Consider the following 10,313-nt stretch of genomic DNA (forward strand, 5'->3'; position numbering starts at 1 on the left):
TTATCGACTATATAGTTATAATAAATTGTATTTAAATATAAACGTGTTTTGTGTGTGTCATAATTATTTATAGTGAGATGATTAAACCATATTTTTAATCAAAACGAAGGTCATAATATTACCAAATAAACAAGTTGATATGAATCCTTATGTAAACTTGCAATCCCCATGTTGAATAGAAGAGATCCACTGGGCACAGACGTCAGTTCAACGTCTACTTTTGATTTACATTTGGTTGAGTTGTCAAATAATGTGAATTCGACGTGAATTCGACGTGAAATCAAAAGCAAAGTTCACCGTGTCGTTGGATTGAAGGTTAAAAAGTTGAGTAAAAAAAAGAGACGAAATTCCTTTACATTCAAGAGCTTTTTCAAACCCAGTCGGTTTTCCAAGATGATTCAACGTCATCACGTTGAATGTTTTGGTTGAAATTACATGGAAACAACGTTGATTCAAACAGTTTTTGCCCCATTTGGGACGTTGACGATAATACAGAATATTTTTATCCCGACGGATCCTGAGGTAATTTAATTAACAATTTAGTTAGTTAACAATTTAGTCATCTCTGCTACAAACATTATTGGCACAGTATCTGTGAGTAATTTGGACTTTCGAGTTAACGCTTTGCAGTCAGAGATGTGTGAGAAAATGACAGTTACAGGGGTGGATTATTATTCAACCCATACTGTAAAGATAATCAACGAATAGTTTTGAAGTACGGGTGATATGATACTTCAACCAACTAATCGTTTCACTGTGGATTTGTATTGATTACATAATTTTGTTCAGTGTAATTACGCACGAGAGCCAGAGAGCGAGAGTGCGTGTGTTGTGGGTGTGTGAGTGAGTGAGAGGGGAGAAAGAGCGAGCAGCGAGAGTATGCGAATCACATTCTTATTATTTAAGAATGATGTCGCTCATATATCGTAATGTAAATGTATACTTGGTTGTGCGTAAAGACATAGTGCAACAAGCTGGCTCTCAGCACTGTCCATTGTTCTGAAAGTTGACATTGTTGCTCTGTGAAAACGCTTCGCAGCTGACGCCTACATGGAGAACGGTTCTAACAATATTGTCCACTCAACAACCAAGTATAGGTAGTCAAGTTATTCTTTGATTTTCAGCTCTCAAACTCGGAAAGCCACCTTATTTCCTAGATCCGACACACTCGATAAAGTCCTACCGGCTACCCGGCTAGTAAGAACTACTATTTCAAGATAATTTTCCTACTTTGTCAGAGGTGGTCAGAGGGGATGCAAGGCAAGCTGTCAAATAATATGTTCCACAAATAGATTTCGATGGGAGGAGTTTGCTGCCTGCGGGGGTAAGTACCCACTGGGCACAAACTGGTTGAATAAACGTTGTTTCCACGTCATTTCAATAAAATTACGTTGAACCAACGTGGAATAGACGTTGAATTGACGTCTGTGCCCAGTGGGTAGAGACAAACCCCACCTAGAGCATCTTTACTAAGCAAGTGTTCTCTAAAAGTCAAAGCCTGGCAATGGGTCTGAAGTAGGCGTGGATATCTTGGAGACTGAGACAGAGAGGTGAAAGAACATTCCTTCGCGTCAAAGGAGTTCTATGAACACGGATCCGGAACACTGTCATCTAGTTGTCATCTAGTTGCAAACATTTTTTACCTCTTCAGGAGAAAAGGATTGCTCAGGTAAGCGGAAATCGTTTTCCTTATCCTCATTATTCACAAATATGGCTAGTTCAGCAAGTTAACTGATGCATGAAGTGCTTTGGAAGGAGACAGCTCGTCGATTAATACTTGTGGAAAGATTGTGTTGGTGGTTATGTAGCCTGTGTTTATACAATAATGTATTATATTTAACAGATTGGCACTAAGGATTTTAGTTTTTAAATCTCACTGATAATTACAACTTCACAGTTACAGTTCTAAAATATAGTCTAATCAATTTCACCGTAAACCCCTTTTTCCTTCCCTTTGAATGATTTGGATGTACTGGGTTCGTTCAAGAGGTTGAACTTCAACAAACTCTTGAGGGTTTTCAAATTACTTTCACCTGACTGATCCAGACCGGGCAACAGCATGCCTGTCGTGGAGAGAGAGCCACCGAAAGGCCGCAGGGAAAGCTATGTAAGACACGCTTTTTGTTACATTCGATTTAGTTTCATACCGAGTGTAATGAAGGATAGACCTTGCTATTTTACCATCAGTTATTCCTTAGTATCCTTTATCTCTGCCGGTAAATTAAAATGTAGGCTTTATCTGCTTATAAGGTCAGAGACAAATATGTTATTCAGGTGGTTTGCAAAAGCAATAGCTCAATCGATATTCATTTATTGATTTAGAATCCAGCATGTAGAATCACGTTGCTTTGCTTTACTTCATTTTTTTTTCATACTGTTGCTGTTTTGTAACATGGTTATTTGTGACTGGCAACATAACATTGCTGAAAGGCTATTTTAGGGAATTCGTTTTGTATAGAAATTGTATAGTCTACAAAAATTATGTATTTATTGTTACAAATTTGGCTTGCTCTTTTTTTTTTTGTTTAAAAAAAAATACATTTAGTGAGAAGGGATTTTCATAAGTGGATTACAGAACTAAACGCACTGACTTTATCAGTGGAAAAAGTATGGAGCAACAACCTTGTCAACCACTGCTAGTGTAACGGATACAGGCGCTGTCCGTGGTGCTGAAAAGAGGATGGTTTTGAAACGCGAATATTTCTACTGTGTCCTCGTGCTGACCGCTAGGGGCAAATACTAGAGAATTGACAGGCTGGAAGTACTACACTTGTATTATCCCAAACGGAAACTATCAAAAAAAGTGATGCAGAATAAAATTAGACTATGTCACACTACCTACCAAAAGGAAATAATTGTAAAAACCGTGATAGGCCTACAATTACTTTTCAAATTCTAAACCTATTACATGTAAAGGCCAATTTATCCAGGCTGTTTTGTAGGAAGATATCAACTAAATCACCAAAGAAGATTGCAGTCCCCGTGCATAATTGTAGCAACAGAGATACACATTCTGCGAATTGTGAGAAATCCCGTGGTGAAGTAATCCGGGAAGTCAAAAAGGGTTCTCAACAATGAACTTTTCTGTTGCCCGAGCAGTTAAGCCTATGCTACCAGAAAGTAAACAGCAACATTGATTTAGGTTATGATGAATATGAACGAAGCACGTGACCGCGGAGTGAAACTTCAGTTGCCGACTGGGGGATCAAATGAAGTAAGCCTCAATTCAATTGAATTCAGAACGATACGACAGTAATGTATCTCCCCGAGAGTGGCCATTTTCTTGGAGCAAATTCCGCGTTGTAACATTTACCAACCTATACGTGCAATCATACCTGATTCACATTTGATGTTGGTAACCCACTCACACAAATTACATTGACCACAATGACAGACGGATTCCAACACATCGGACCCAACGAACAAATAATTAATCCAGACACTAACTCCGTAAACATTTAATTAGCATTTTATTCAATATAAAATAACCTTAGCTGTTTCGATCAAAGGCATAATTTTCGTTTCCCACAGGACGCTGTAAAATTCATTCTCGACGTGGCTTCAAGCGGTGTGAATTAATAATTTACTCAGGTTCTAAGAATGCAAGCTTTAAAGATACATTTCAGGAAGCAAATACGAGCTGTAATGCTCCGACTAATGAATACATGCCTACAGACAGGACAACAGCTTCCTTACACTGATGAACACAGTGGGTGCAGCCTCAATGAGTCTAATGTTTATCCCAATCATTACAATAACTGCCTGCCCTTTGGGGTATAGGCTTGGTTAATGTACAGTAACACATTTTTTGACACTTACTGATGTAAAAAGGGCTTTATGAATAAATTGGATAGATTGATTAATTGCTTGATAGATGAGAGAGAAGAGAGGAGAGAGAGAGAGAGAGAGAGAGAGAGAGAGAGAGAGAGAGAGAGAGAGAGAGAGAGTGATTGATTGATTGATCTCCACAACACTAGGTCCTGCCCAAGGTGCCTGTCCCACCCCTGAAGCAGACCCTGGACATGTACCTGACCAGTATTAAACACCTGGTGAAAGAGGAACAGTACCAGAAGACTAAATCCATTGTGGAGAAGTTTGGAGAACCAGGCGGCACTGGAGAGCTGCTGCAGGAGAAGCTACTGGAGAAGAGCATCAACACACACAACTGGGTAAACTCCCTCCCTCGCTCAGACAAACGGGCATCCCAAATGGCATCCTATTGCCTAGATAGTGCACTACATTTAACCATAGTCCATAGGGGTGTGGTCAGAGCTAGTGTGCACTAAAGGGAATAAGGCGGTGTTTGGGAGGCAGACAAGACCCTCTAGCAACTCTAAGCATTCAAATCCATGGGTATTCTGTTAGCAGTATGGGAGTAATGAGCGATCTATTGTCTCTCCATGCTAGGTTTGTACTGTATTGAAAACAGAAGCCAGATCTGGTGTGGGGTGGGAATATTCAGATCTGGTGTGGAGTGGAATGCACTTTACCCTTTTGCTCCCAGATGTGTAAAGCACGCAAAGGCAGTCTACCATCGATCTAGTGTATACTTCAACTGTTACGTGGAGTGAAAAAGGGCAACCCAATTGCAGACTCAGACGAGGAGACTGGGATGAAGTAACCAAGGTATTTATTGAAACAGAAGGGGGAGATGGAGTGCAAGTCAGAGGAAGCTTGGGCGGGTTACTGGAAACCAGGTGCGGAGGCTGAGGCTGGAACGAGAGGGGTTGGGACAGGGTAAGCAGGTCAGGAGGGGAATCCAAGGGAGTAGTAGAGTGGGGAATCCAGGACAGAGTAGCAGGATGACGAGACGTGGGACAGGAGAATGGGACCAGAGTCAGAGAGGGCAGTACTGTAGCGGAAAGGAAAACAGGCACAACAGGATCTGAATAGTAACTAACGGCTAGAAACGTAGACCTACTGAGCAGAGATTACGATCTGGCAGCGTGGAAGTGACAGGACTGAGTATTTGTAGAGGTCTTGATTATGGAACAGGTTGCAGCTGGTGGGGATCTTCTCTGACTCCAGCACTTCTCTGACTCCAACCACACAATCACACAGAGAGAGAGATGGGGAGAGGGAGAGAGTACTGGGGGAGTGGCGGCAGGTCAAGGAGACGCATGATGAGCAGTAGAGCGCATTGCAGGAGCATGTGTCACATCAACGTAACTTAAGGGTGATACATTGTAGACCACAAGTAGAAGTGAACATTAAAGTTGCGACACAGTGGGCCTCCCGGGTGGCGCAGAGATGCTGAGTTCGCGCCCAGGCTCTGTCGGAACCAGCCGCACCCGGGAGGTCCGTGGGCGACGCACAATTGGCCCAGCGTCGTCCGGGTCAGGGAGGGCTTGGCCGGTAGGCATATCCTTGACTCATCGCGCACCAGCAGGTTGCCAGGTGCACGGTGTTTCCTCCGACACATTGGTATGGCTGGCTTCCGGGTTGGATGCGCGCTGTGTTAAGAAGCAGTGTGGCTTGATTGGGTTGTGTATCGGAGGACGCATGACTTTCAACCTTCGTCTCTCCCGAGCCCGTACGTCAGTTGTAGCGATGAGACAAGATAGTAGCTACTAAACAATTGGATACCATGAAATTGGGTAGAAAAAGGGGTCAAATTAAAATTAAATAAAAAAGTTGTGACACAGTACATCAGGATAACAGAACAGTGTGTCGGTAACAGAAAGCTAAACAATCTCCTTTTATAGCCCATCGGAGACCTGTCCATACAGACTGTCCTTTTATAGCCCATCGGAGACCTGTCCATACAGACTGTCCTTTTATAGCCCATCGGAGACCTGTCCATACAGACTGTTCTTTTAAAACCCATTGGAGACCTGCCCATACAGACTGTTCTTTTAAAACCCATCGGAGACCTGTCCATACAGACTGTCCTTTTAAAACCCATCGGAGACCTGTCCATACAGACTGTCCTTTTAAAACCCATCAAAGACCTGTCCATACAGACTGTCCTTTTATAGCCCATCGGAGACATGTCCATACAGACTGTCCTTTTAAAACCCATTGGAGGCCTGTCCATACAGACTGTCCTTTTAAAACCCATTGGAGATCTGTCCATACAGACTGTCCTTTTAAAACCCATTGGAGATCTGTCCATACAGACTGTCCTTTTAAAACCCATTGGAGACCTGTCCATACAGACTGTCCTTTTAAAACCCATTGGAGATCTGTCCATACAGACTGTCCTTTTAAAACCCATTGGAGATCTGTCCATACAGACTGTCCTTTTAAAACCCATTGGAGACCTGTCCATACAGACTGTCCTTTTATAGCCCATCGGAGACATGTCCATACAGACTGTCCTTTTAAAACCCATCAGAGACCTGTCCATACAGACTGTCCTTTTATAGCCCATCGGAGACATGTCCATACAGACTGTCCTTTTAAAACCCATCAGAGACCTGTCCATACAGACTGTCCTTTTATAGCCCATCGGAGACATGTCCATACAGACTGTCCTTTTAAAACCCATTGGAGATCTGTCCATACAGACTGTCCTTTTATAGCCCATCGGAGACATGTCCATACAGACTGTCCTTTTAAAACCCATTGGAGATCTGTCCATACAGAGTTTCCACACTGTGATCAAAAACACAATCAACACCATAAATGGCCCAATAGACTTGGACCATCAATAACAGCTGGCATTGGAAAGAGGAAAGAACTGAAGCTAACAAAAAGGTGGGGAAATATCTAAAACTGTGGCCATAGATCAATCAGACATGCCACTTGGCTTCTGCAAGACCCATCCATCACCAGCCACTCAGATGATCAGTCAGTCCTGAATTAAAGCAGTGAACTGATATCTATCAAACTCCCACTCCTGCTCCACATTATGATAATCAGTGTGAACACGGTATTTTCTCTCTCTCTCTCTCTCTCTCTCTCTCTCTCTCTCTCTCTCTCTCTCTCTCTCTCTCTCTCTCTCTCTCTCTCTCTCTCTCTCTCTCTCTCTCTCTCTCTGTCTCTCTCTCTCTCTCTCTCTCTCTCTCTCTCTCTCTCTCTCTCTCTCTCTCTCTCTCTCTCTCTCTCTCTCTCTCAGGTATATGACTACTGGCTTGACGATATGTATTTGAATCAGAGATTGGCCCTACCAGTCAACTCCAATCCTGCCATGGTCTTCCCAAAACAAGACTTTAGAGATCACAAAGACTCACTCAAGTATGTACAGTACACTTGGTGTCCAAAATACACTTCATAAAATACACAACATAAAATACATTTCATATACTTCATAAAATACATTTCATATACTTCATAAAATACATTTCATATACTTCATAAAATACATTTCATATACTTCATAAAATACATGTCATAATCATAACAAAGTCCTTCCTGAATGTGAAATAGCAACTACAGGGTAATGAGGGTGCTTCCTTCAATGAGGGGCTGATGATGCAGTCATTTTCTCAATCTGATTAGTGCTGGTTGAATGATCACACATTGAATTACACTTGACAAGAGGGAGTAATGTACATAGTAATCTCTGCACCCAAAAGCAACCAGCTATTCAATGACCAGAGACTATGTACATGAACTACGTTCTCGTAGGAGAAGATTGATGATTTTGAACTGTGTACTCATGAGAGATGGTGACTCTATACAGGGACCCCCTGTATATAGCCTCCACATTGACTCTGTACAGGGAACCCCTGTATAAAGCCTCCACATTGACTCAGTACCGGTACCCCCTGTATATAGCCTCCACATTGACTCTGTACCGGTACCCCCTGTATATAGCCTCTGTACCGGTACCCCTGTATATAGCCTCCACACTGACTCTGTACCGATACCCCCTGTATATAGCCTCCACACTGACTCTGGGTACCCCCTGTATAGAGCCTCCACATTGACTCTGTACCGATACCCCTGTATATAGCCTCCACATTGACTCTGTACCGGTACCCCATGTATATAGTCTCCACATTGACTCTGTACCGGTACCCCCTGTATATAGCCTCCACATTGACTCTGTACCGGTACCCCCTGTATATAGCCTCCACACTGACTCTGTACCGGTACCCCCTGTATATAGCCTCCACACTGACTCTGTACTGGTACCCCCTGTATATAGCCTCCACATTGACTCTGTACCGGTACCCACTGTATATAGCCCCTGTATATAGCCCCTGTATATAGCCTCCACATTGACTCTGTACTGGTACTCCCTGTGTTTAGCCCCTGTATATAGCCTCCACATTGACTCTGTACTGGTACCCCCTGTATATAGCCTCCACATTGACTCTGTACCGGTACCCCTGTATATAGCCTCCACATTGACTCTGTACGGTACCCCCTGTATATAGCCTCCACATTGACTCTGTACCGGTACCCCCTGTATATAGCCTCCACATTGACTCTGTACCGGTACCCCCTGTATATAGCCTCCACATTGACTCTGTACCGGTACCCCCTGTATATAGCCTCCACATTGACTCTGTACCGGTACCCCTGTATATAGCCTCCACATTGACTCTGTACAAGTACCCCTGTATATAGCCTCCACATTGACTCTGTACCGGTACCCCCTGTATATAGCCTCCACATTGACTCTGTACCGGTACCCCCTGTATATAGCCTCCACATTGACTCTGTACCGGTACCCCTGTATATAGCCTCCACATTGACTCTGTACCGGTACCCCTGTATATAGCCTCCACATTGACTCTGTACCGGTACCCCTGTATATAGCCTCCACATTGACTCTGTACCGGTACCCCCTGTATATAGCCTCCACATTGACTCTGTACAGGGACCCCCTGTATATAGCCTCCACATTGACTCTGTACCGGTACCCCCTGTATATAGCCTCCACACTGACTCTGTACCGGTACCCCCTGTATATAGCCTCCACACTGACTCTGTACTGGTACCCCCTGTATATAGCCTCCACATTGACTCTGTACTGGTACCCCCTGTATATAGCCTCCACATTGACCCTGTATATAGCCTCCACATTGACCCTGTATATAGTTTAATTATTTGTTACTTTTATTTTCTAGTTTCTAGTTTTTTACTTATGTATTATATTTACTTAACACTTATTTTAATTGTTTTTCTTAACTTCTTAAAGCATTGTTGGTTAAGGGCTTGGAAAGCATTTTCACTGTAAGGTCCTCTACACTTGTTGTATTCGGCGCGTGTAACAAAAACTATTTGATTTGATCATTTGAACTTCACGAGATCAGATCAGTCACTTATTTCCTTCATGTTGTATTTTCCCGAATCCCTCCAGAACTAGAAACTGTCCGACTATATAATGGTAAATACAACATACGGAGTATACAATAGTGTGTTATACTGCCACATACAATAGTGTGTTATACTGCCACATACAATAGTGTGTTATACTGCCACATACAATAGTGTGTTATACTGCCACATACAATAGTGTGTTATACTGCCACATACAATAGTGTGTTATACTGCCACATACAATAGTGTGTTATACTGCCACATACAATGGTGTGTTATACTGCCACATACAATGGTGTGTTATACTGCCACATACAATGGTGTGTTATACTGCCACATACAATGGTGTGTTATACTGCCACATACAATGGTGTGTTATACTGCCACATACAATGGTGTGTTATACTGCCACATACAATGAATGGTGTGTTATACTGCCACATACAATAGTGTGTTATACTGCCACATACAATGGTGTGTTATACTGCCACATACAATGGTGTGTTATACTGCCACATACAATAGTGTGTTATACTGCCACATACAATAGTGTGTTATACTGCCACATACAATAGTGTGTTATACTGCCACATACAATGGTGTGTTATGCTGCCACATACAATGGTGTGTTATACTGCCACATACAATGGTGTGTTATACTGCCACATACAATAGTGTGTTATACTGCCACATACAATGGTGTGTTATACTGCCACATACAATGGTGTGTTATACTGCCACATACAATGGTGTGTTATACTGCCACATACAATGGTGTGTTATACTGCCACATACAATGGTGTGTTATACTGCCACATACAATAGTGTGTTATACTGCCACATACAATAGTGTGTTATACTGCCACATACAATGGTGTGTTATACTGCCACATACAATGGTGTGTTATACTGCCACATACAATGGTGTGTTATACTGCCACATACAATGGTGTGTTATACTGCCACATACAATGGTGTGTTATACTGCCACATACAATGGTGTGTTATACTGCCACATACAATAGTGTGTTATACTGCCACATACAATGGTGTGTTATACTGCCACATACAATGGTGTGTTATACTGCCACATACAA

At 42.5% G+C, this 10,313-nt stretch overlaps 1 protein-coding gene across 1 annotated transcript in view; it reads left to right on the forward strand.

The window, feature by feature from the left end:
- Positions 1–1,514: 1,514 nt before the first annotated feature.
- The window catches only part of LOC118377116 (choline O-acetyltransferase-like), a 28,775-nt gene continuing 19,976 nt past the window's right edge, over positions 1,515–10,313 (forward strand). Inside the window, 4 exon segments of the mRNA XM_052478445.1 lie at positions 1,515–1,669; positions 1,990–2,107; positions 3,978–4,169; positions 7,061–7,179. Coding sequence (XP_052334405.1) covers positions 2,060–2,107; positions 3,978–4,169; positions 7,061–7,179 — 359 coding nt within the window. The 5' untranslated portion in view covers positions 1,515–1,669; positions 1,990–2,059.

This window comes from Oncorhynchus keta, chromosome 24 (assembly GCF_023373465.1).
Source record: "Oncorhynchus keta strain PuntledgeMale-10-30-2019 chromosome 24, Oket_V2, whole genome shotgun sequence".
NCBI classification, from domain to species: Eukaryota; Metazoa; Chordata; class Actinopteri; order Salmoniformes; family Salmonidae; genus Oncorhynchus; species Oncorhynchus keta.